This window comes from Dipodomys ordii, unplaced genomic scaffold, assembly GCF_000151885.1.
Source record: "Dipodomys ordii isolate 6190 unplaced genomic scaffold, Dord_2.0 Scaffold14, whole genome shotgun sequence".
NCBI lineage: Eukaryota > Metazoa > Chordata > Mammalia > Rodentia > Heteromyidae > Dipodomys > Dipodomys ordii.
The window spans coordinates 8,617,348-8,641,724 of record NW_012267230.1 but is presented as its reverse complement, the minus strand read 5'-3'; the positions used below and the strand labels follow the sequence as shown (position 1 = coordinate 8,641,724).

General features: G+C 43.3%; 1 protein-coding gene across 1 annotated transcript in view; it reads right to left on the bottom strand.

The window, feature by feature from the left end:
• The window catches only part of Parn (poly(A)-specific ribonuclease), a 90,600-nt gene extending 67,509 nt beyond the window's left edge, over nucleotides 1-23,091 (bottom strand). Inside the window, exons 1-13 of the mRNA XM_013011779.1 lie at nucleotides 22,949-23,091; nucleotides 22,458-22,535; nucleotides 19,566-19,645; nucleotides 18,890-18,957; nucleotides 18,717-18,798; nucleotides 17,692-17,752; nucleotides 15,485-15,650; nucleotides 13,767-13,832; nucleotides 12,798-12,836; nucleotides 10,470-10,512; nucleotides 7,958-8,038; nucleotides 7,007-7,063; nucleotides 2,861-2,938 (exon numbers count right to left, since the gene is read on the bottom strand). Of these exons, the coding sequence (XP_012867233.1) occupies nucleotides 2,861-2,938; nucleotides 7,007-7,063; nucleotides 7,958-8,038; nucleotides 10,470-10,512; nucleotides 12,798-12,836; nucleotides 13,767-13,832; nucleotides 15,485-15,650; nucleotides 17,692-17,752; nucleotides 18,717-18,798; nucleotides 18,890-18,957; nucleotides 19,566-19,645; nucleotides 22,458-22,535; nucleotides 22,949-22,967 (918 nt within the window). The 5' untranslated portion in view covers nucleotides 22,968-23,091. The remainder of the gene's footprint in view (nucleotides 1-2,860; nucleotides 2,939-7,006; nucleotides 7,064-7,957; nucleotides 8,039-10,469; nucleotides 10,513-12,797; nucleotides 12,837-13,766; nucleotides 13,833-15,484; nucleotides 15,651-17,691; nucleotides 17,753-18,716; nucleotides 18,799-18,889; nucleotides 18,958-19,565; nucleotides 19,646-22,457; nucleotides 22,536-22,948) is intronic.
• Between the last annotated feature and the right edge of the window lie 1,286 nt (nucleotides 23,092-24,377).

Below are 24,377 nucleotides of genomic sequence, written 5' to 3'. Positions count from 1 at the left end.
CCCAGGTCTCCTTGGTAATAAAGCAAGGGATAAAACTGTTTATCCTAACCCACTCCTACACTATGATAAATCATTCAAGAACTTCATTCAAGACTAATCCCATTCAAGTCAACATTTATTAAGTGCTCACACATGAAGAACTGTGCCAGGCACTTAGGCAAGGAAAAGAGCACGTCTTTGCCCAAGCAGCTAATCCCCTAGAAGAAGGATGTTACAGAAGAGCCAGTCTGGCTGGGAAAGAGGGTGACAAGTGGTTGGATTACACGGAAGGTTGGGCCCGATGACAGAAAGCCTGATGACAGAAAACATTGCTAAAAAGGGTCAACTCTACAAAAACAAAATGTGAGACTGAGAATTTTAAGTGGGGTTGGTCATGTGCGCAGTCATATAGCGGAAGACTGTAAAACTGACACAGTGGGAAGATAGCCACTCATTAAATCAATATTTAATTCCTCCCATGTCTCATCCTGTTTGGTATTCAAAATGCCTAGAAGCACAGTATTAAATATGCTTTTCTCTGTCCTTGCTGACAACTTAATTACATAAAGTTCAAAGGAGTCAGGAGAGCCAGGCACTAGTGGCTCACGCCTATAATCCTAGCTATTCAGGAGGCTGAGATCTGAGGATCACAGTTCAGGGCAAGAAAGTCTATGAGACTCTTATCTCCAATTAATCTCAGAAAAAGCCAGAAGTGGCACTGTGGCTCAAGTGCTCGAGTGTTAGCCTTGAGCAAAAGAAGCCCAGCAATAATGTCCAGGCCCAGAGCTCAAGCCCACAACTGACCAAAAGAAAAAAAAAAGAGTCAAGAGAAGAGGTGGGCAAAGCCGACGGGAAGTGGCTGGTGTGAAACATTACTCTTTAGATACTCCCATCACATTGTTCAGAGCCACAGTCACGAAGAAGCCCTTGTCTCCCAGAGGGTGACAGGCAACCTAAAGCTTACAGAACGAGAAGAAGGGGAGCCAGGCTATGTCACTCATGGCCCAGCTGGAATATGAGCAAGATGCTCATGGGCAATGTGACCTGAGAAAGGTGAGAAAGGCAGCAGATGTGCAAACAAAACCACACTTCCCCAGGAGGCACCTTCCAATGCAGCTAGCTGCAACAGACAATTCATCTGATCTGATTACAATAACCATGGCCTGCAGCCCAAATGTGGTCTCCCACATATTGTTTTTAAATAAAGTTTTATCGTAACACAGCCACACCCACTGCCATGTACTTTATGCCAGTTTGGGACCCATAAGACAGCACTGTGAGTTGTAACAGAGACCACACAGCCTGGCAAGTTCCAAATACTGGGCTCATGCTGAAGGGTGACAAGGAATTTAGCCTCTAGTTTATGGAACTCCAAGTCAGAAATAAGGTTCCTTGCAGCAGAAAGGCCAAGAAAGCCAGCATGGAAAGGGACAGCAGGGAAATGTATCAGGATTTAACAATCTGTGCACAAAGGAAGCATCAACAGTGATGATTAAGGCAGGGTAGAACACTGGAAGTCATTTACCCAAATGGACTCAGAAGAAACTGATTTAGAGAGAGCCTAAGAAAAGGATAAAGTTTTTTTAAAAAAAAACAAAACTCTTCTGAGGAGTCTGGAAGCATAGTTCAGTTGGTAGAGTGCCAGCCAATGAGCAAAAGTGCATCAGGTACTGAGTTCAAGTCCTGGTCACAGACCAAAACAAAACAAAACAAAACAAAAGAGGAAGTGGCGCTCTAGCTCAAGTGGTAGAGTGCTAGCCTTAAGCTGAAGAGCTGAGGCCCAGAGTTCAAGGCCTACAACCGACAAAAAAAAAAAAAGAGGGGCTGGGAAGGTGGCTCAGTGATAGAGTGCTTGCCTTGCATGCCTGAGGCCCTGGGTTTGACTCCTCAGCACCACATAAGAAAAAGGCCGGAAATGGTGCTGTGGCTCAAGTGGTAGAGCACTAGCCTTGAGCTGAAGAGCTGAGGGACAGCGCCCAGGCCCAGAGTTCAAGCCCCAGGACCGGACCCAAAAAAAAAAAAAAAAAAGATTAAAATAAACTCTTCTAAAGCAGCTCAGAGTCTTACCGATTCTTCTGCTTCAAGAGAAATATTAGGCTCTTAGACCTATACACACATATTGAAGTTGGAATAGAAGGAAGAAATAAAAGTTGAAATTTAAAAAAGAATCTCTTCCAAGACAAGTAAATCCTAAACAACCCTCAGCCTGAAGGCCATCCAGGTAGGAATATGCGCATGTCTGTATGTGGTACCTGCAGTGGAAGTTATCACAAGTGGGTGAGACCACTACAGCACAGCATGCAGCGAAAAAGCTCAGGAGAGAGGGGGATTGAGGGACAAGGAACAGTAAGACAGCCACATGCAATTAAGGAGCAAGAGAGCAAGTGCCAGCGAGGAGTCAAAGGAACTCCTGCCTGTGCCCTTAAGACAGCTTGGCTCCAAGTGTGGAAAAAACACAACCAAGGGCAACAGAGAACCTGAGGAAGGCCAATCCCATGAGCAGGCAATGGAGAATTCTGCAGGCACTGACCCAGTTCATTTGGTACCATTTAACTCCAGTGGCCGAAGATCTAATTTTAGCAGTACCAAGCTCAAAGCCATACCTGTGGCTTCCCCCTCTGCCCAACGCTGAATAAGCAAACCCTGAGCATCAAGATGATGAAGCAAATATTTACCCTGGCTCTGGGAATGATGGTTGATTAAAGACACCTTAAAATAGCATCTACATACATCCTGTCAACAAAAACACAGTGAGGTACAGAAGATTCCTACAGAGGGTTCTGTAGGAATGGCACAGAAGCCGAGTACATTTTCGTAGTAAATTAATTAATTAGGTAATTTGCAGAATTTTTTTTTTAACACTGGCTGGAGAGCCACTCACCGGAGGCAGAGGGCAGTAGAACTGGTGGACCGTGTGCATGACATCCAGGAGCATATTGTGTCCTACAACAAGCTTCCCCTGCAGAGAGTCAAGGCAGGAAAAAGACGTCAAAATCATCCTGGGGCTTGAATATAAAATGCACGCAATAAGCTCCATGAGGAGGAACTCAAACCAGATTTGCTTTCCATGTTAGAAATTTTAAAAATAGGGCTGGGAAGGTGGCTCAGTGGTAGAGCGCTTGCCTTGCATGCTCGAGGCCCTGGGTTCGATTCCTCAGCACCACATAAGCAAAAAGAAAAAAGCCGGAAGTGGCGCTGTGGCTCAAGTGGTAGAGCGCTAGCCTTGAGCTGAAGAGCTGAGGGACAGCGCCCAGGCCCAGAGTTCAGGCCCCATGACCAGACCCAAAAAAAAAAAAAAGAAATTTAAAAAATAAAAAAGCATAGCTGTAAGCAAATACATAGATATGAACAGGCCTCATTTCTCTTCAATGTTGGAGTGTTCAGAATGCAATTAAAAGCTCCCAATGATTCCTGTTTTTTTGATTTTTCACTAAGTAGGATCCCTCAATCAGAATCAGATGTAGTAAAGAAGAGGGTTATCTTACATCTTACTGTGTTGCCCAGGCTGGTCTTGAACTCCTGGGTTAAACTGATTCTCTTGACTCAGCTTCCCAAATAGCCGAGACTACAGGTGTACACCAATGCACCACTGGCTAGAAACAGTAAAATTTTGACTGAAAAGCTCTTTTTATATTTTTTTGTGTGCTGGGATTTGAACTCAGGGCCTGGGCACTGTCCCTGAGCTACTCTGCTAGTACTCTATCACTTGAGCCACAACTCCACTTTCAGCATTTTTGGTAAGTAACTGGAGATAAGAGTCTCACAGGCTAGGGATGCCAGGGATGGCTTCAAATGCGGATCCTAAGATCTCAGTCTCCTGAGTAGCTAAAATTATAGGCATGAGCTATTGGCATTCAGCTGACTTAAAAAGTTTTTTAAAGGTAAAATCTGAAACCCAAATCCTTTGAACTGTCAAACTGAATTCTGAGCAAAAAAACTCCAAATATGTATTTTAAGACTGTATTTTTTAAAATCAACCTTACTTATATATATTCACGGGGCTGGGAATGTGGCTTCATGGTAGAGTGCTTGCCTAACATGCATGAAGCCCTGCGTTCGATTCCTCAGTACCACATACACAGAGAAAGCCAGAAGTGGCGCTGTGGCTCAAGTGGTAGGGTGCTAGTCTAGAGCAAAGTGGTTCAGGTCCTGAGTTCAAGCTCCAGGACTGGCGGGGAAAAAAATATAAATTCATAAAACACAACTCATCTCTAATTATATTAAACGCAATGAATCTTCATTTCTTCATTTCTTACATCATTTATGTCCAAATTCAAGTTTTTAAGCACATTTACATTACATTGTCAATGATAATTGTATATTATGTGTAAATTATTCTACTTTGATTTTAAAAAATTAAGTGACCAAGAAACTCTTGAATGTCACTTTAGACTAAGCTAGTCAGGTGACACACATACAGCTTAAGGTTGCAATAGTGGAGCTTTACATAAGGTCCCAGTGGGCCTTTAGTATAATATTGCTGGATTACGAGGTGAATAAACAAAATTCTCTGACATAATTAATGTGAGAGGAAAAGTCCCTATCTAACAAGCTGACTTCTAGTTCAGTGATATTCAGTGTCCCTATACAATGCTAACATAGGAAGCACTGGTTAAAACCATGAATATAGTGTGTGGGGAGCCCCAATCACTGATAAGTGAAACCAACAATGCTACACACAAACACTCTGGGCAGCCAGAGGCAAAGAGAAGAAAGGAATGTGGCACAAGGTACTCTCACTAGATGTTACCAGAATACTGAGAAGCATACACAAAGCTGTGATCTGGCCACGTCCACTCCCATTCCAGTACGGATTAGTAATTTGAAACTGCTTTAGGTGTGTACCAGGTGGAAGAAAATATAGCCAAGCACCAGTGGCTCACACCTGTAATCCTAGCTACTCAGAAAACTCAGATCTGAGGATCGAGGTTCAAAGCCAGCCCAGGCAAGAAAGTCCATGAGATTCTTATCTCCAATTAACCACCAGAAACCCAGAAGTGATACTGTAGATTAAGTGACAGAGTGCTTGCCATGTGCTGAAGAGCTGAGACAATGCCCAGTCCCAGTGTTCAAGCTCCACAACCAACAACAACAACAACAACAAATAAATAATAAAAAATAAAAATATATACATATAACATGCAAATAATGCAAGTAAGGAAAGAGAACAGGCTAAAAATAAGCTCTGTGGTATTGTGCTGGGATCTATCAGATAAAGGCCTAGATGAATGCAACCATGTTTGTGTGTACATGTTTGTACAGACACACTCACACTTGTGCACACCATGAGGCCATTTTCATCATTGGGCAAACTTCACAGAACAGACTTACACAAAACTAGATGATCTGACCTACACTGTATTCCTAGGTATATGTTTATTTAGCCACTGTTCCTGTTCTAGGCTACAAACTTAGAGCAGGGGTGGGGAATATTTTTTCTGCCAAGGGATATTTCTGCCATTTGGATATTTATAACATCATTCACAGGCTTTAGCAAATTATCAGTTCAACTGCCCACATAGGAGCAGCTGACAAGAAGCACATGTGTCTGTCCATCATGTACAATGATTTCATCAGCCTTTTAAAGCTGTAACATGACACAATGCAAACCCAGCAGATACTACCTTAATCAGATGATCAGGTCATCATCTTGCACATCATTTCTACAGTACCCTTGGCAAAACCAAAGATCTCAAGTCCAAGTGTAAGGAAGCATATCCAAGCAGAAGGACAGATGTCTGACAAAACAATCAATACTGTCAGAAGTTCAAGGTAATGAAAAGACAGAGATAGCTAGGCACTGGTGGCGCACATCTATAATGCTAGCTACTCAAGAGGCTGAGTCTGAGTATTATGTTTCGAAGCCAGCCCAGGCAGAAAAGTCTCCAGCCTGAGCAGGAAAATCCATGAGAATCTTATCTCCAATTAACCACCAGAAAACCGGAAATGGCAATGTGGCTCAAAGTGATAAGAGTGCTAGCCTTGAGCAAAGTAGCTCAAGGACAAGGCCCAGGCCCTGAATTTAAGGCCCAGCCCCCCAAGTTCAAGCCCCACAACTAACAACAACCACAAAAGTCAAACAAGAGAAAAAGAGGCTCTGAGTTCAAGCAACCAGAACCATCATTTGAAAAAAAAAAAAGGGGGGAGGGCTGGGAAGGTGGCTCAGTGATATAGTGCTTGCCTCGTACACATGAGGCCCTGGGTTCGATTCCTCAGCACCACATAAGCAGAAAGAGCTGGAAGTAGAGCTGTGGCTCAAGTGGTAGGGCACTAGCCTTGAGCTGAAGAGCTGAGGGTCAGTGCCTAGCCGAGTTCAGGCCCCACAACCAACCAAAAAAAAAAAAAAAAGCTGGGCACCGGTAGCTCACGCCTCTACTCCTAGCTAATCAGGAGGCTGAGCTCTGAGGATCGGGGTTTAAAGCCAGCCCAGGCAAGTAAAGTCTGTGAGACTCATCTCCAATTAACCACCAGAAAACCAGAAGTGGCACTGTGGCTCAAGTAGTAGAGCACTCACCTTGGGCTGAAGAGCTCTGGGACAGTGCCGTGGCCCAGAGTTCAAGCCCCACAACTGACCCCAAAAAAAGAGATGGAATTAAAGCTATAATTATACCTAAGCACAAGAACTCAACATTATTATTTTTAATCTTCTGGATTCTTCTACTTAGCAAATAAGACATCTTCAGTCAAACATTGATTGTTTTTCCCCTTATTTCTTACTTCCTGATTCCTCCTATGGCTTAGAAAATAATAAGTATTAATTTTGGGTATCCTAGGAGGACAACAAACAGTAGCCGAATCCTGGGGTGTATTTCCAGAAGAAAGATTTTTCTGAAAATCAGTGCTTTTCTCATCAAGTATATCCTTCTCATCAAGTCTATCCTTCTTCAAGTCCAACTTCTTCCTCCATGCCAGGTAAGCATTCCACATGTGACTAAATGATTCATTTGCATTACTATTTAGGTAACTCACCTTAAATATCATGTTTGGCAACCTAGCTAAAAACAAACAAAAGGTTAGTTTCACTTACAGAATTAGCGATGGCATGAATGACTCTTGAGAATCCCACAGCATCATTCAGCTCCTCCTACATTGGAAAAGAAAATAATTGAGGTGTGTTTGAACTAAAATCCTAGCATCCTCCCCATCAAAGCAATGAAGTTTCTTATCAAGTTTGATGTTAGTGTCAGACATTGTACCCACTATCCCAAATAGTGCATGTCTGATCTATATACAGTCTTCTGTACTACAAAACAATTAAATGACAAATTATTCATTATTTACAGAAGTAACAGTACCTAGGCTTCACCCATCATTTCATACAATGTGTTCAAGTTTTGGTCAAATTGTCTTGAAAAACCAACAAATGTTTCACCTTTGGGAAGTAGCCACCTGCTGGCTGAACTCAAGAATGCACTATGTTTAGACGATGTGGAAACAATGCACCCATAATCAAAGCCATGCAGAAGGCAGAGGTGGAAGGATCAGTTCTAAGGCTTACCTCAAAGGCAAAAAAGCAATGCACATACAATAAAAACCTAAAGCAAAAAAGCACTGGGAGCTGGGCACCAATGGCTCATACCTGTAATTCTAGCAACTCTGGGTTTAGATCTGAGGATCATGGTTCAAAGCCACCCAAGCAGGGAAGTCTATGAAACTCTTTATCTCCAATTAATGACCAAAAACTGAAAATGGCACTGTCACTCAAGTGGTAGAGCTCTATGACCAGTGTGCAAGTGTGCATGCACACACGCAAGTACACACACACACACACAAAAGCACTGGAGTATTGCTCAAGTGGTAGAGCACCTCACCTGGCTAGCAGTGCAAAGCACTGAGTTCAAACTCCAGAACCATCAAAAAATAAAGTAATATGAATAATAAATTAAACCCAGCATATGATTTAGAAATACACTGAAGGAATAAATAAGCATCTATTATTGCATTCATCACACAGGTGAAACTACCAGAGCCCAGTTACCTGTTCTTTAGCATGTTTCTGCTGCTCCCTTCTCTTGCGTTCTTCCTCATCTACTTTGCTGACAACTATGTATCGCTCCTTCTAAAAGACAAAGCAGAAGTCACAATTACGCTATGGTTAAGTTGCAAGTTTATCACTGCATAGACTTCATGGACTAAGCACGACACAGAGTGTTCTGAAATGCCACCAAAAGTAGAGTTGATATGGAAGGGAGGTGTGGCTCAAGTGGAAGAGTGCCTGCCTTGCAAGTACAAAACCCTGGGTCCTGAGTTCAATCCCCAGGATGAGAGAGGAGAGAGAGGAGACAGAGAGAGAGAGATACCTGCACCACAAAAATTATACATATATGCTGGGCGCTGGTGGCTCACACCTGTAATCCTACTCAGGAGGCTGAGATCTGAGGATCCCAGTTCAAAGCCAGCCTGGGCAAGGAAAGTCCATGAGACTCTTATCTCCAATTAACCACCAGAAAACCAGAAGTGCCACTGTGGCTCAAGTGCTTGCCTTGAGCTGAAGAGCTCAGGGACAGCGCCCAGGCCCAGCTCCATGACCGACAAAAAAATTATACACACACACACGTACATATTAGCAATAAGTTATGTATCTTTGAATATAAATTTTAGCAAGTTGCTAAAATGCTAGAGAGGAACTCTACCACTTGAACCATGCCCTCAGTCTTTTGTGCCCTAGTTTTCAGATATACCTTGAGTTTTTGGCCATGCCAGTCTCAGACTACAGTCTTCCTTATCTGAGCCTCCCACTGACCTGGAACCACAGAAATGCACCTCAGCTGGAACCTCAGCTTTTCAGCTGAGATGGAGTCTCACTAACATTTTTACCCAAGGTATCCTCAAACTCTAATCCCCTAAAGTAGCTGGGCTTGCAGGGGTAAGCCACCATTCCTGATCCTTGAACATAATTTCTAAGTAGTTACTTATAAAGCAAAACTTCCATAGCATATTTTCTATGAAAAAACTGCAGTTTCTGGTTAGGAGATAGAAAACAATACTGCCTTCTTTCTCTCTCTCTCTTTATTTTTTGGTCAGTCATGGGGCTTGAACTCTGGGCCTGGGCGCTGTCCCTCAGCTCTTTAGCTCAAGGCGAGTGCTCTATCACTTGAGCTACAGCGCCACTTCCGGTTTTCTGGTGGTTTATTGGAGATAAAGAGTCTCACAATTTTTCCTGCCCGGGCTGGCTTTGAAACGCGATCCTCAGATCTCAGCCTCCTGAGTAGCTAGGATTACAGGCGTGAGCCACCAGCGCCTGGCACTGCCTTCTTTCTCATACATTGCATCTTTTTTTTTTGCCGGTCATGGGGCCTGAACTCGGTCTGACTGCTGTCCTTAAGCTCTTTCGCTCAAGGCTAGCACTCTACCACTTGAGCCACAGCGCCACTTCCGGTTTTTTTCTTTTTGCTTATGTGGTGCTGAGGAATCGAACCCAGGGCCTCATGCTTGCAAGGCGAGCACTCTACCACTGAGCCACCTTCCCAGCCCATACATTGCATCTTATGTTAATTAAACACAACAGGCTGCATTTGTGGTTCAAGTGGCAGAGTGCCCGCAATGAGCAAGTGAGCCTAGCAATAGTTCAAGGGCCCAAATTCAAGCACCACAGTCATACACACAGACACAAACCCACAAAATCTGCTGTATCAGTGTTTGAGGTTTATCTTCTGAGAAGAACGTTTGTACCTTATATAATCTCTATGCTGATATATGACTTAAGAACATCAAATTCTAAATTTTTTAAATTCTATAAAAGGAACCTTTCTGCAGACATACATTTCCCATTATAATTCCATCAGTGAAGACTGGAAATACATGACAAGATCTATACTCATGACTCCCATTGTAAGACTTAATATTACCTGCCAGCACAATACAAAGCCATTTTGGAACACAGATTGGTATATGTGCATGTTCCAGTTTACAAGACATGTGCTCTTCTACTTGGAGCTAGGGGAGGGGATGTCACATAGTAACACTGATAGCTGGGCTGAGCTGGGGAAGGGCTTAGTGGCAGAGGGCTCACTTAGTGTGTGCTCTGAGTTCCATCCTCAGCTCTAGATTTAGATCGTGACCTGCATGTTCATTCAGCCCAAAGTACGAATGAGGAAAACAAGGCTTACAGGCATTAAAGAATTTGCCAAAAAGCTGGGCATCGGTGGCTCATGCCTGTAATCTTAGCTACTCAGGAGGCTGAGAGCTGAGGATGGCGGTTCAAAGCCAGCCCAGGCAGGAAAAGTCTGTGAGACTCTTATCTCCAATAAACCACTCAGAAAACTGGAAGTGGTGCTGTGGCTCAAACAGTAGAGTGCTTGCCTTGAGCTGAAAAGCTGAGAGACAGCCCCCAGGCCCAGAGTTCAAGCTCCATGACCCACCGGGGAAAAAAAAAAAAGAACTTGCCAAAGGACCAGCCCCTGACAGCATAACTAAGTAAACTGACATGGAACACATCAATAGATCACTGTGTATGTTGACTGTTAGCCCTAAGTAATTCTTGAGGTTACCTTTTCGGTTTCTAAAGTCTCAACATGAATGCCTTTGGGATACCTAAAGAGAAAAAGGAAAATATGACATCAGAGCATAAATGCATGGCTGCCAAAATCTGAAGTATCTTAAAAGCACCACGTAGCACTAAACGGAACGTTTTCTTAATATACTTAGTACTCCAAAGTACTTACGCTGAGCCATATTCCAGCTCTGAACTTAAATGTGCAAGAATGCATCAAATTCATTTGTAAGGACTTCAGTATTTTACAAAATGCCTTGTATCAAATAATTAACTCATTGCCACAGGCAAACTTTGCTTCTAAAAAGAAAATGCCTGTGAACCATAGAAAGTATCTTGAGGCTGCATAGGCCACACAGAGTGGGGTTTGAGAAGACCAGCTGGACTGTGGTTTAGCTTGGCAGGTACACAGGGTAAGCTGCAAAAACAGTGTGATGGAGCCGGCTGGTCAAACCAGGTCCTTTTCAGTCTCCTCTTTTGTTCTTGTTCATTTTTGTCATACTAAGGATTGAACTCATACCTGCCACTCGAGCCACACCCCAGTCCCTTTCTAATTTGTTTCAAGTTTATTTGCAGTACCCATGTTACTATCAGGTGGTTGTTGAATATTTCTGGTTTTGGTTTTCTGTTTTGTTTCTAAACAGTACTGAAGATGGACCTCTGGGCCTTGTGCATGCTAGACAAATACTCTACCAGTAAGCCATGATCTAATAAAAGAACAAGAACCACAGGTTCAAATGCAAACACCAACCTGCAGAATGTCAATGTTCACCTTTGAATGAGAGAGTCAAAGGAAGCATCCCCAGAAAAATACAGGCACAAAACTTGGGATATTATTTCAAGAGATTGACAGATCTCTTGAAATTACCTATAATCTAACTCCAAGTTAAGAATCCCAGCTTCAGCTGGGCACCACTGACTTATGCCTGTAATCTTAGCTACTGGAAAGGCTAAAATGAGGAGAATTACAGTTTGAGGCCAGCCCAGGGAGAAAAGTTCACAACTGGATCTCAACTCAGCTGAGACAGTGGTATATGCCTGTCATCCCAGATATGTAGAAGACTAAGATCCAGAGGACAGAAGTTCAAGGACAGAAGATCAAGGCCAGCCTGGGCAGAAAAGTCTATGAGACTCCATTTCAACAGAAGAAGCCGGGTATGGTGGTAATATCTATCTCCCAGCTATGTCAGGAAGCCTAAAATAGGAAGACTGCAGTCTAGATTCACACCCAAGCAAGAGTTAAAGACTCTATCTCAAAATAAATAGTGCAAAATAAAAAGGACTAAAAGAGTGGCTCAGTGGTAGAACATATAGTGTGTCTGATGCCCTAAGTTCAAATCCTGTTACTGCCAAAGAAAAAAAAAGAATCCTTGCTTTAGAAAACATTTTATCTGAGTGTCTCTTAGGTCTTAAAACCAAATCTTTACTAAATATCTTCAAAAAACAAATGCAAAAATACAATGCAGTCAAAAGCTAAATGGATAAAGTAAAAAAGATAAAAGAAAACTTAGAAGCCCTAAAGCATCTCTATTAAGAAACATAAGTGGGCTGGGAATGTGGCTTTAGTGGTAGAGTGCTTGCCTAGCATGCATGAAGCCCTGGGTTCAATTCCTCAGTACCACATAAACAGAAAAAAGCTGGTGGTTCAAGTGCTAGCTTGGAGCAAAAACTGAGGGACAGAACCCAGGCCTTGAGTTCAAGCCCCAGGACTGGGGAAAAACAAAAACAAAACATGCATAAATGAGGATTCATTTTTTATTTTATTTATTTTTTGCCAGCCACAGGGATTGAACTCAGGGTGGGGGTAGTACCTCTTTTTGCTCAATGCTAGCAGTCTACCACTTGAGCCACAGTGCCAGTTCCATTTTTTTCAGTTTATGTGGTACTGAGGAATCGAATCCAAGGCAAGCATTCTACCACTAAACCACATTCCTAGCCCAAGGATTGATTTTAAGGTGGGAGTCCTGGGGTGTGACTCTAGTACAATGCATGCCTAACAAATGCCAGGCCATGAGTTCAAATCCTAGTACAGTGAAATCGACAAACAGGAAAGATACAGCAGCCAGGCACTTGTGGCTCACGTCTGTAATCCCAGCTACTCAGGAGGCTGAGATCTTAGTGGTTCAAAGCCAGCCCATGCAAGAAAGTCTGTGAGACTCTTATCTCCAATTAACCACCAGAAAACTAGAAGTAGAGCTATGGGTCCAAGTGGTAGAGGGCTAGACTTGAGCAAAAGAGCTCAAGGACAGTGTAAGCAAAGAGATTATATTTCATTTTAAAATCTTAGGCCCTCCACAGAGCTCTTACATACAATGCAATCACTTACTTCCAGCTCAAAGTTTGATAAATTAGCTTTCTTTGGAACCTATAAAACAAAAGAAAACATATTAATTTGGTCCATTAAAGATAAACTCTGATTAAGCACTTCATTTTTAAGAGTTTTTGTTAGAAGAGACATGTAATATACAAAAACAGTGAGGAATCTGAGCGCTGGTTGCTCACACCTGTAATCCTGGCCACTCAGAAGGCTGAGATCTGAGGATGGCAGTTTGAAGCCAGGCTGGGCAGGAAAGTACCTGAAATACTCATCTCTCATTACTTGCCAGGGCTATGTGAACAGAGCTACAAGTAGACAGATGTACTAAAACACTCAGAGAAGCAAGTGTGGCAGGAAGCCAGAAGAAAGAGATACGTGAAATGCCGATGATGTCCCTGCTCAGAAAAGTTAAAGCATAGCTGGGTACCAGTGGCTCATGCCTGTAATCCTAGCTACTCAGGGGGCTGAGATCTGAGGATCACAGTTTAAAGCCAGCTAGACAATAAAGTCCATGAGACTCTTATCTTCAATAAACTACTCAGGAAAAGCAGGAAATGGCACTGTGGCTCAAGTGGTAGAGCATTAGTCTTGAGCACAAAGAGGCTCAGAGACAGTTCCCATGCCCTGAGTTCAAGCCCCAGGATCAAAGGGGGAAAAAAAAGAAAATAGAAGAAAAGTTAAAGGATGAAAGTGGCCTGAAAATGAATCTTTTCCTATATCATGTACCCCTCTAGACCTGAAGTCAAAACTCACATTGTTTCTACAATCCAGGGACAGAACAAAGCATCCATTTTGTGCCTCAGTACCCCCCCCCCACACACACACACTATGTTAATGCCATAGTGCTTAACTCTTGGAACATGATGCTAATAGATGGACTATTTATAAAGAAGTTTTAAAAAGACCAAATGCATCAAATGTCAGAGGTCGTCTTCCTCTCCAAAGAAAGAATATATGAACATGTGCAGGAGAACTAACCCGGTACATGGCTCTAAATCCAAATTCTTGTTCTCTTCACTTTGCAGTAAGTCTTCTATTTTCGCTCTGAGAAGTTAGAATAAGATCCCAACCATCAGTACCTTGAAGGAATGAAGTCATCAACCAAGAGAGCAATCACACTCAAATCCTATTCAAATCCTTCATCAATAATCATACTCAAAAGCAGTCTAGACCTAAGAACATATTTCTTGAGCACATAATTTTTTTTTTTTGGGTCCGGTTGTGGGGCCTGAACTCTGGGCCTGGTTGCTGTCCCTCAGCTCTTCAGCTCAAGGCTAGCACTTTACCACTTAAGCCACAGCACCACTTCTGGCTTTTTTCTTCTTGATTATGTGGTGCTGAGGAATCGAACCCAGGGCCTCATGTATGCAAGGCAAGCGCTCTACCACTGAGCCACCTTCCCAGCCCATAATTTTTATTTCTGTACATTTGGAACAAATCACAAACTTTTCTCTTCCAATACTTAGAAAAAAGTGCTTTATTTTAGTGCACGCTTTGGGCAGGATTATTGCTATCATTAATGAATTGGTAGCAACTTCTTCAAGGTTTTGTCAAATTTCCAGGCACTGGTGGCTCAAGTCTATAATCCTAGCTACTCAAGGGACTTAGATTTGAGGGTTGAGATTTGAAGTTAGCCAAAAGCTATAGGTGGAGCTATGGTGATGGAGAAATCTAAGAGACAGTGCGCAGGCTGTTACACACACACACACACACACACACACAAGCCACAACACAAACACACACACACACACACACACATTTGTCTTGGCCAGGCACTGGTGGCTCATGCCTGTAACGCTAGCTACTCAGGAGGCTGAGATCTGAGAAACACAGTTTGAAGCCAGCCTGGGCAGAAAAGTCCACGAGACTTGTCTCCAATAACTCAAAAGAACTGGAAGTGGTACTGTAGCACAAGGTAGAATGCTAGCCTTTAGCACAAATTGACTCAGGAACAGCACCCAGGCCCTGAGTTCAATGCCCTGAGTTAAGCTCCACAACTAACAAAAATTTTTTAAAAATTAAAATAAAAAAAAAAAAGAATTTGTTTTGGCCAGGTGCTAGTAGCTCAGGCCTGTAATCCTAGCTGCTCAGGAGGCTGAGATCTGAGGATCAAGGTTCAAAGCCAGCCTGAGCAGGAGAGTCCATGAAACTTATCTCCAACTAATCACATAAAAAGCCAGAAGTATCACTGTGGCTCAAGTGGTAGAGTGATAGCCTTGAGTGAATGGAGCCCAGAGACAGCACCAGGCCCTGAGTCCAAGCCCCAGGATCAGAAACAACAAAACAAAACAATTGTCAAAAACAGTGATATAATTTTCTACTTTTCTAGTAAAATATTTATACTGATAACTAAATTAGGGCCAACCCAGATACTCTTCCAAGGACAGATATGCTGTTAAAAACCTGAGTGTGATACAGAAAAGCAAGTGCAAGCTGAAGCCTGGCTGGGTCTGCAAACCTGGTTGCCTCTGAGCATACCAGGGCTGGCTGTCAGGCCCTTAGTCCATGCAAGTCTGCCCACGGTGGAGGTTTCTTGCTTGGTGACATGAAGCAAGTCCATGCACAATGACACAATTTGTGCGTGTTGCTCAAAGTCAGATCCTGTCCCTCTTAAGTTCAAGCTTACACATGAGCCCTTTGGGTGCAGCACAGATTGAAAGACCCAGTGCACACATGTTTTTAGTTTAGGAACTTACACAACTTGCTCAATAAACTTCTTCTGATCTTCAGGAACTGTCACAGGACACTGTGAGGTGTTGGGAGATGCATAGGCCAGTGCTCCTGACCCATTAGCCTGAGAACGCTTTTCATCATATTGCTCTCTCAGCTGCCTTTCTTCTTCCTGATTTAAATATGGAATTCCTAAGCAGAAATGTGAAGAAGAGTACATCAGCAGAAGAAACTATTTCACGTTTATTTGGTTTTTTTTTGTCGGTTGTGGGGCTTAAACTGTGGGCCTGGGTGCTGTCCCTCAGCTCTTCAGCTCAAGGTTAGCACTCTACCACTTGAGCCACAGCACCACTTCCAGTTTTCTGGTGGTTTATTTGAGATAAGAGTCTCACAGACTTTCCTGTCTGGGCTGGCTTTGAACCATGATCAGATCTCAGTCTTCTGAGTAGCAAGAATTACAGGCATGAGCCACTGGCACTGGCTTTCACAATTTTTTTAACTCATCAAAGAGTCTATAATACTAAAGAAACATATGTCATATTTAACTATATCACACAAAAAAATAAGTAACTTCATTTTGTCTGTGCATTCATTCTTCTTTCCAGGAAAGGCAGCCTCTCTGGTGTGCTCTAATAGCTAGTTCTCCTCACCCAGCAAACAATGAGTGGACATCTGAGACATGGCATGCTCTGTACTGGGGCTGGGAAATGGCTCCTCAGGGTGCGCTCCAGCCCTGCACACCAGGAGGAGGCTAGCAGTCATACTCACACACTCATGTCAACTACACAGACATTTTCTCCGATGAGATCTGACTCCAATTATAAAACAATTGTCTATGGAAAAGGGATTTTTCCCAATAGCACTACAGGAATGCAGCCACTTTAAAGCCTGGGGATGGGCTGGGAATGGGGCTTAGCGGTAAGTGTACTTGCCTAGAATGCATGAAGCCCTGGGTTCAATGCCTTAGTACTATATAAATAGAAAAAGCCACAAGTGGCACTGTGGCTCAAGTGGTAGAGTACTAGCCTTGAGCAAAAAGAAGCTCAGGTACAGTGCTGAGGCCCTCAGTTCAAGCCCCACCACTAGCAAAAACAAAAGTGGGGAGGGATGTTGCTCAGTGGTATAGCGCTTGCCTAGCATTGCACAAGGCCCAGAGTTTCACTCCCAGCAATGCAAAGGGGAAAAAAAAGTATGATACTAGTGTGGTGTAGTGTGGTCCATGCCTATAATCCAGCTCTCAAAAGGCTGAGGCAGGAGAATCAAGAATTTGAAGCCAGCCTGAGTTTATAGTGAGACCCTGTCTGAAAAATAACCCAACAGGCACAGGTGGTTCACACCTGTAATCCTAGCTACTTAGGAGACTGAGATCTAAGGATCTTGGTTCAAAGCCAGCCTGGGCATGAAAGTTCATGAGATTTATTTCCAATAAGTTACTCTGAAAAAGCTGGAAGTGGCACTGTGGCTCAAGTGGTGGAGCACTGGCCTTGAACACAAAGAGGCTCAGGGACAGTGCCCAGGCCCTGAGTTCAAATCCCAGGACAAGCAAAAAATAAGCAAATTTTAAAAATAATAATTATAAATCAACAAAGCCAGGAATTTGTGGCTCATGCCTCTAATTCTAGCTACTAAATTGGAAGGTATCGATTTAAAGCCAGCCTGGGCAGGAAAGTCCATGAGACTCTTACTTCCAATTAACCACCAAAGAAAACCCAGAAGTGGAGCTGTGGCTCAAGTGGTATATGTGATGTTTGACCGAAAAAGCTCAGAGACAAACAAAAAAAAAAAAGAAAAGAAAAAATTCATTTATTCATTCTGTTTAGGCTTTGGCTGTAGACTTCAGCACAACATTGCTGTTCATTTAAAAAAAAAAAAAAAGCTCAGGGCTCAAGCCCCAGGACCAACAAAAAATAAATAAACCAACAAAAAATTAAAATACTTTACTGCTGTTGCACTGGAAGAAAACACGGAAGCATCGTCTTAAGTGGTGCTTAGGTGACTAAGCCCCATCTGCAGTAGAACAGACTATGTAGTGAGACCGGGAGCCACAGAGGCCACAGCGGCCCTCCATGAAGCAGTGTCTACAGTTCATAGAGTTATGAAAAACTGAAGACTGCATATTCCCTCTTGCCCAGCTGGCACAAAATGGTAATTGTCCACCAAATCCAGATGTACTTTCCAAGGACAATTTAAAGGCTTATAAATTGCTACATATGATATACATACGATGTCTTACCATTGCGAAAAACTTTATTAAAATCAAATCCTTGGCTCGCTAGGAAGTCAATGCTGGAGCTCTGAAATGAAAACACAGGTTTGGGCGGTATTAATGGAAGGGATGCTAACAGAACAGAGAATAACTCAGGCAAGAAAACCACCGCAGCCAGGTATGGCTCAAGTGGTTCAGAACTAACCTTGAGCATGCAAGCTATGCCAGAATAGAAGGCCCTAAGTTCAACCCCCAGTACTGGCACAAAAATAAATGAATGAAGCCAGGCACCACTGGCTCACACCTGTAATCCTAGCTACTCAAGAGACTGAGATCTGAGGATCACAGTTCAAACCCAGCCCAGGCAGGAAAGTCCATCAGACTGTTATCTCCAAATTAACCACCAGAAGACAAGAAGTGGTACTGTGGCTCAAGTGGTAGTGCTTGCCTTGAGCTGAAGAGCTCAGGGACAGTGCTCAGGCCCAGAGTTCAAGCCCCACGACACACCAAAAATAAATAAATAAAAAATAATAATAAATGAATGAATAAATTTCACATTCTAATTTCTATCTGCCTATCTTTACATCTTATTAATGAATTCTGAAACAAAGGGAGGAATAATATTGTGATTAACTAACAAACTAAAATTGAGGGCCAAAGAGGTAAAATTTTTTGCCTAAAGCCCTAAGTTAGTATATAGAACTAAAAATAAAAAAAAAAAATTTTAAGATAAGAGTCTCACTACCTAGCTAAGGCTGGCCTGGAACTTGCTAAGTAGCCCAGTACGGCCTCAAACTTGTGATCTCCCTGATTCAGCCTCTCCAGAGTACTGAGGTTACAGGAGTATACTGCCTGGCTAACACCAGTGAAATGTGATGTTTTTGTTTGTTTGCTTTTGCAGGTTTGGGGATAGAACTCAGGGTCTTGTACATGCAAAGTATTCTTTCAATGGGCTACATCCCCTGCCCTATATTTAAAGAGAGTTCTGATCTCACTTTTGCACACTGCCTCATTTGTTCCATGAGGAAAAATAATGCCATTGTGCTGCTTACCTGACAGACAAATTTGACATCTGGTGAGGATCTACTGAAGGGCTTGGGGAAAACGTAGAAGTTAAATGATTTTGTTATATACCTAGGAAAAAAAAATCAAGACAAAAAAAAAAAGACTTAGGGGATGACATGATTCCAACACAGAATTCCCACCACTTGCTCAAACAACCTACTTTGAATCTGTGTGGTCATACTTAAAAGTGCAAAGGCCAAACTGAAACAGCAAAAAGTCCATGGAATGCTGGAAAAGGGAAATAAAACATCTGTCACAATGGTGCTGAATATTTAACATGAGCAACAGCATTTTCAATCAGGTGTTTTCTGAATCTCTTAACAGAGTACTTCTGATCGAAACAGATTATACATATGATGGATCGGAAGCACTATTAGCTTATATACATTGCTTAATTATTTCTCCCAATCAAATAATATTCACCTTCCAGAGAGGACATTAAACCTATTTCCAAATTATTAAATAGGAAGTAGAGCTGTGGTTCAAGGAATAGAGTACCAGCCTTGAGTAAAAAAGCTATGGGAGAGTACAAGGTCCCAAGTTCAAGCCTCAGAACCAGCACACACACCAAAAAGTTAATGACCAAAATTATTAAAATAACCATATCATATCCTCTATTAATCAAGTAATATCAAAAATAATAAGCCTTCCCCCACAATGTTTTCCAGCAAACAATTATTTTTGCTGTTGTTTTAGATGCCACAAAAATACTGTGCTATGGCAGAAGTTGAGAGGAAGTGCTATGTACTTATGTGCAAGCTTCTAAATCTTTCACTGTAAGTCAATAGAAGGAGGAGCCCCAGGAACAAAAAAGACTTCTGGAAGCATCTACTTGCCTTTTTAAGCTTCTGATATCTCTCTTCTGGAGTGTCAAAACCATTAGTTAATGTGGTCACTGAGGGTCCATCACTGATACCTAGATTTTAAAAAATATATGTTTTGACTTATTAATAAATGCCACTGTAAAAATGTCAACAGTCACCATTTAGTGACTATTTTCATACTCATGTGTTAAAACTAACTGCAACTATGCCCTGCCTCATTTTTTTTTTCAAAATTAGCTATAATTTGTGGCTATGAAGGTTAGAAAACTTCCCTAGTTTATGAAAAACTATGGGGTCAATTCATAGCTACACACACACACACACACACACACACACACACACACACACACACACACGGTGTTAAACTGACTGGCCACCAATACATAAACTTAGAACAATACATAAATTTAGACAAAATTTCAACCTAAAATGTGCAATTTCCATGGCTTAAAATGATTTCAGAACCTAGTATTAAAAAACAAACAAACAGGGGCTGGGATGGTGGCTCAGTGGTAGAGTGCTTGCCTTGCATGCCTGAGGCCCTGGGTTCGATTCCTCAGCACCACATAAGCAAAAAGAAAAAAGCCGGAAGTGGTGTTGTGGCTCAAGTGGTAGAGTGCTAGCCTTAAGCTGAAGAGCTGAGGGACAGTGCCCAGGCCCAGAGTTCAGGCCCCACAACCAGACCCAAAAACAAAATAAAAAACAAACAAAAAACCTCTAACAAGGTGCTGGCGGCCTATACTTGTAATCCTAGCTACTCAAGAGTCTGCAATCTGAGTAGCATAGTTCAAAGCCAGCCCAGGCAGCAAAGTCTCCATGAGACTCTTTATCTTCAATTAACCACTCAAAAAAACAGAAGTGGAGCTGTGGCACAAAATGGTAGAGAGCAAAAGAGCTCAGGGACAGTACCAGGCCCTGAGTTCAAGCCCCACAACCAACAAAAAAAAAATAAAATAAAACAATAACAACAATAACCTATAGTTTAAATAAGTTTTTTTGGTGGTTATTTTTGGGTTTTGTTTGTTTGTTTGGTTGTTTGGTTCTCTATGTAGACAAGGCTAGCCTAGAACTCTCCATCCTCTTGCATCATCCTTCCAAGTGCTGGGATTACAGGTGAGCACTGCTATACCCAGCCTATTTTCCTGCTTTCTAAAGTATTAATATACAACCAGACACCCAAGAATCTTTAGATTGACAGTCTTTGCCAAAGTTTGGAGTAGCATCCATGTAGGCATTTTCACAGTGAAGAAAAGTTATTTCCAGACTGGGAAAGTTGTCCTCATCTATAATCCTAGCTATTCAAGAGGCAGAGAAGGCGAAGAATGAAATTTGATCTTCAAGGTTACTGGGGGAGGGAGTTTCTAAGACTTCATTCAATCAATTAAGGCTAAGCACACAGGTATGGACCTGTCACCCAGCTATAGTAAATAGGAATATCAAAGTCTAATATGGTCCACATGAAGGCCAGACTTTATGCAAAAAACAAAACAAAAAAAAAGGACCTAAAGCAAAAAGGGATAGGGAGTATGGCTCAAGCAAAATGCCAGCCTGACGAGAGAGAGGGAGAGAAAGGCAGAGAGAGACAGAGACAGACACAGGGACAGAGCGGAGGACAAGGAAGGAAAGGGAAGAGGAGTAATTGAATTCTTTCTGGTGAAAACCCTTGGCTTCTTAGGTAATCAATTCCAACTAGAAAACGCATACTTGGGCTAAGAATGTGGCTTAGTGGTACAGTGCTTGCCTAGCATGCATGAAGCCCTGGGTTCAATTCCTCAGTACCACATACACAGAAAAAGCCAGAAGTGGCTCTGTGGCTCAAGTGGTAGAGTGCTAGCCTTGAGCTGAAGAACTGAGGGACAGCGCCCAGGCCCTGAGTTCAAGCCCCAGGACTGGCACCAAAACTTATAGTTTTTAAAACATAGTCATAGAGAAAATATGGATATTTATTATAGCAAAAGGAAGAAAACTGCTCATCTTGTCACTAACAATTTAAAATTGTGCATTTGTTCTCTCAAAAAAATAAAAGAGCATCACAAATGTTGGCAGAATATTACAGTTACACACACACACACACATACACACACACACACACAATCAGGTAGGCAAACACTTCCACTAATGCATAAAGGAATATCTTATTTACTGCAAAAGCTTGACCATGGTTAGTTACAAAGGACAAATATTGTAGGGTTCCATTTATATAATGTGTCTATAAGAGCCAAATTCATACAGATAAATAGTTGTTGACAAGGATTTGGAGAAAGGGAGGAATGGAGAATTCATTATGTAGTGTGTCAGTTGAGGAGGAGGAAATGGATGGGTGGCAGCTGCATGGGAAAGTAGACATATCTAACTGCAAAACCACTCTAAAGACAAAAACAGGTAAATCAGACAGTAGTAGCTCATACCTCAGTAGAATGAGCTCTAAGGATCACAGTTCAAAGCCAGTCGAGGTGGGAAAGTCTGTGAGACTCTTACGTCCAATTAACCAAGGTGGTAGAGCACCAACCTTGAGTGAAAAAGCCCAGACTCTCCCTCCAAAAAAAAAAAAAATGAAAAGAAAAAGATTAAAATAGAAAACTTATGGCACATACAGTTTTACCACCAAAAAAAAAAAAATCTCACCCTGGTCCTCATGCTTTCTATCGTGTATGGGTCAAATTTTAAGCAACATCAAAACCACAAACTCCATCCACAACCCTCACAGCCTGGCCAATAATAAAACAACCACCACATCTCTTTCATGAAAGTGTTTAAGAGGAAATGTAGAGAATTCTGCTGGCCTAAGACCCCAACCTACATAAGAAGGTGACTGAGGTGGGAATCGGGGAGGGCGCGAGGTGGGGTAGAGGGCGGCTCTGCACTGCACGGTGCTAGCTAGCCCGGATGCTTGCAAGGGGATACCTGAGAACTCCCCATCGATAGCGAAGAAGTCCGCCTCCTCTATGGCCTGGTACACTTTGTGAAGATTACTCTTAAAATCTGCGGAGAAAGCGAGAAGAGGCTCAGAACTTGTGGCCTGGCTTTCTGCCTACACACTGAGGGGAGAAGGGATGAGGGGGACACCTGAGACCCGCGGAGTCAGGTGGGGGACAGGTCCCAAAGGTGTGCACTGGCCGCAGGAGGTCAAGTCCCCGGAGCTGCATGGACCACGTGGGGTCAACTCCCAGACGCGTGGCTGGACGGAAGACCAGGCCCCTGAGGGAACCTGGGGCCGGAGGAATGGGGGGGGGCACGTTTCTCACAGGAACAAGGTCCCCACCCCCCAAGAGGTGCCCGGAAGGCAACTCCCCGCGGGGCTGAAGAAGCCCGCCCCCCGCCAAACAGGCTGCCGGTGGTCTGGGCCTAGCAGGCTGCGTGAGGGGGGAGCTTGGGGGCGCGGGTCGTGCACGCACTGCTTCGGATTATCTCCATGCTGCAGAGTGGCGGGAACCCGGGCCCTGCCCCCGGCCTGTCTCAGCCGTTCAACTCGCAGAGTTCCGCCGCGTCCACCACAGCACACCGAGGCAGCGACAGCAGCCACAGAACAGCCCTCGGAGCCGACTTCCGGAAACAGCGCGCGCCGGCTGCGTCTGCGTCAGCGCCCGCGTCGCCTGGCGCCGGGGGCGGGGCCAATGGTACAGCCCAATCACCGTTCAGGGATCGATGGGGGGGCGTCGCTATCGACGTTCCAGGGTGTGTCCTAATGTATAGTGGCGTTTGATTTGGAAAAGGACACTGGAGTTCGAGTCCTGACAGCTAGTCCCACTGACAATTATTTGCGGAGTTCCTAGTCTGTGTCACTCCGATAGGGGTAACGGTGCAGCGAGGAAGCATGGCCCAGCCCATAATGGAGATTAAAACTTGGGATATGGCTGGGCTCTGGTGGCTCCTGCCTGTCCCCCTAGCTACTCAGGAGGCTGAGATCTGAGGATCACAGGTCAAAGCCCCCCCCAGGGAGGAAAGTCTATGAGATTTTCATCTTCAATTAACCACCAGAAAGCCGAAGGTGGAGCTGTGGTTCAAAGTGGTAGTGTGCTAGCCTTGAACAAAAGAGCTCAAGAGCAGTGCCAGGCCCTGAGTTCAAGCCCCATGACCAAAACCAAAAGCAAAAACAAAAACAAAACCTTGGGATTGGAAGGAGAAAGTCTGTAATCTCAGTGGGGGGGAGGGGAGAGAGCAAGAGGCTGTTGCAATGGAGAATAATAGGGTGGGTACTTAGATGACTGGAAAAGCCAAGGCTGAGACCTTTATCTTCGTGACCTGGAACGCATAGAACATCTGTCCCTAAGAAAGATGTATGTTGGCTTGAGGTTGACCAGCAAAGTCTACCATGGGGCTGACATACAGAAGAAAAGTCTATAAACACGGGTTGAATGAATAAGTTCACCTTGGTCTTTCACAAAAGCCTTCCATATGAAGCTGGTTCGAAGGCATGCTTCTCTCTCTGTCTCTCTCTCTCTCTCACTTTGGTGGTGGTGGTGATGTGTGTGTGTGTGTGTGTGTGTGTGTGTACACGCGTGCAAATACTAGGGTTTAAATTCGGGGCCTCATGCTCTCACTTATTTTTCCTGCTCAAGGCTAGCCTCTACCGGTTGAACCATATTTCTAGTTCAGCTTTTTGCTGGTTAATTGTACATAAGCTTCTCATAGACTTTTCTACCTGGGCTGGCTTTGAACATCCATCCTCAGATCTCAGCCTCCTGAGTACGTTAGGATTACAGGCGTGAACCACTGGCTCCCAGCTTGTAAATTTTGCTATGAACCTTCTATAATAAAGAAAAAAATGTTTATTGCCAGAAAATGAATGCACACACTCTCTGACTAGCAAAGAACCTACCAATT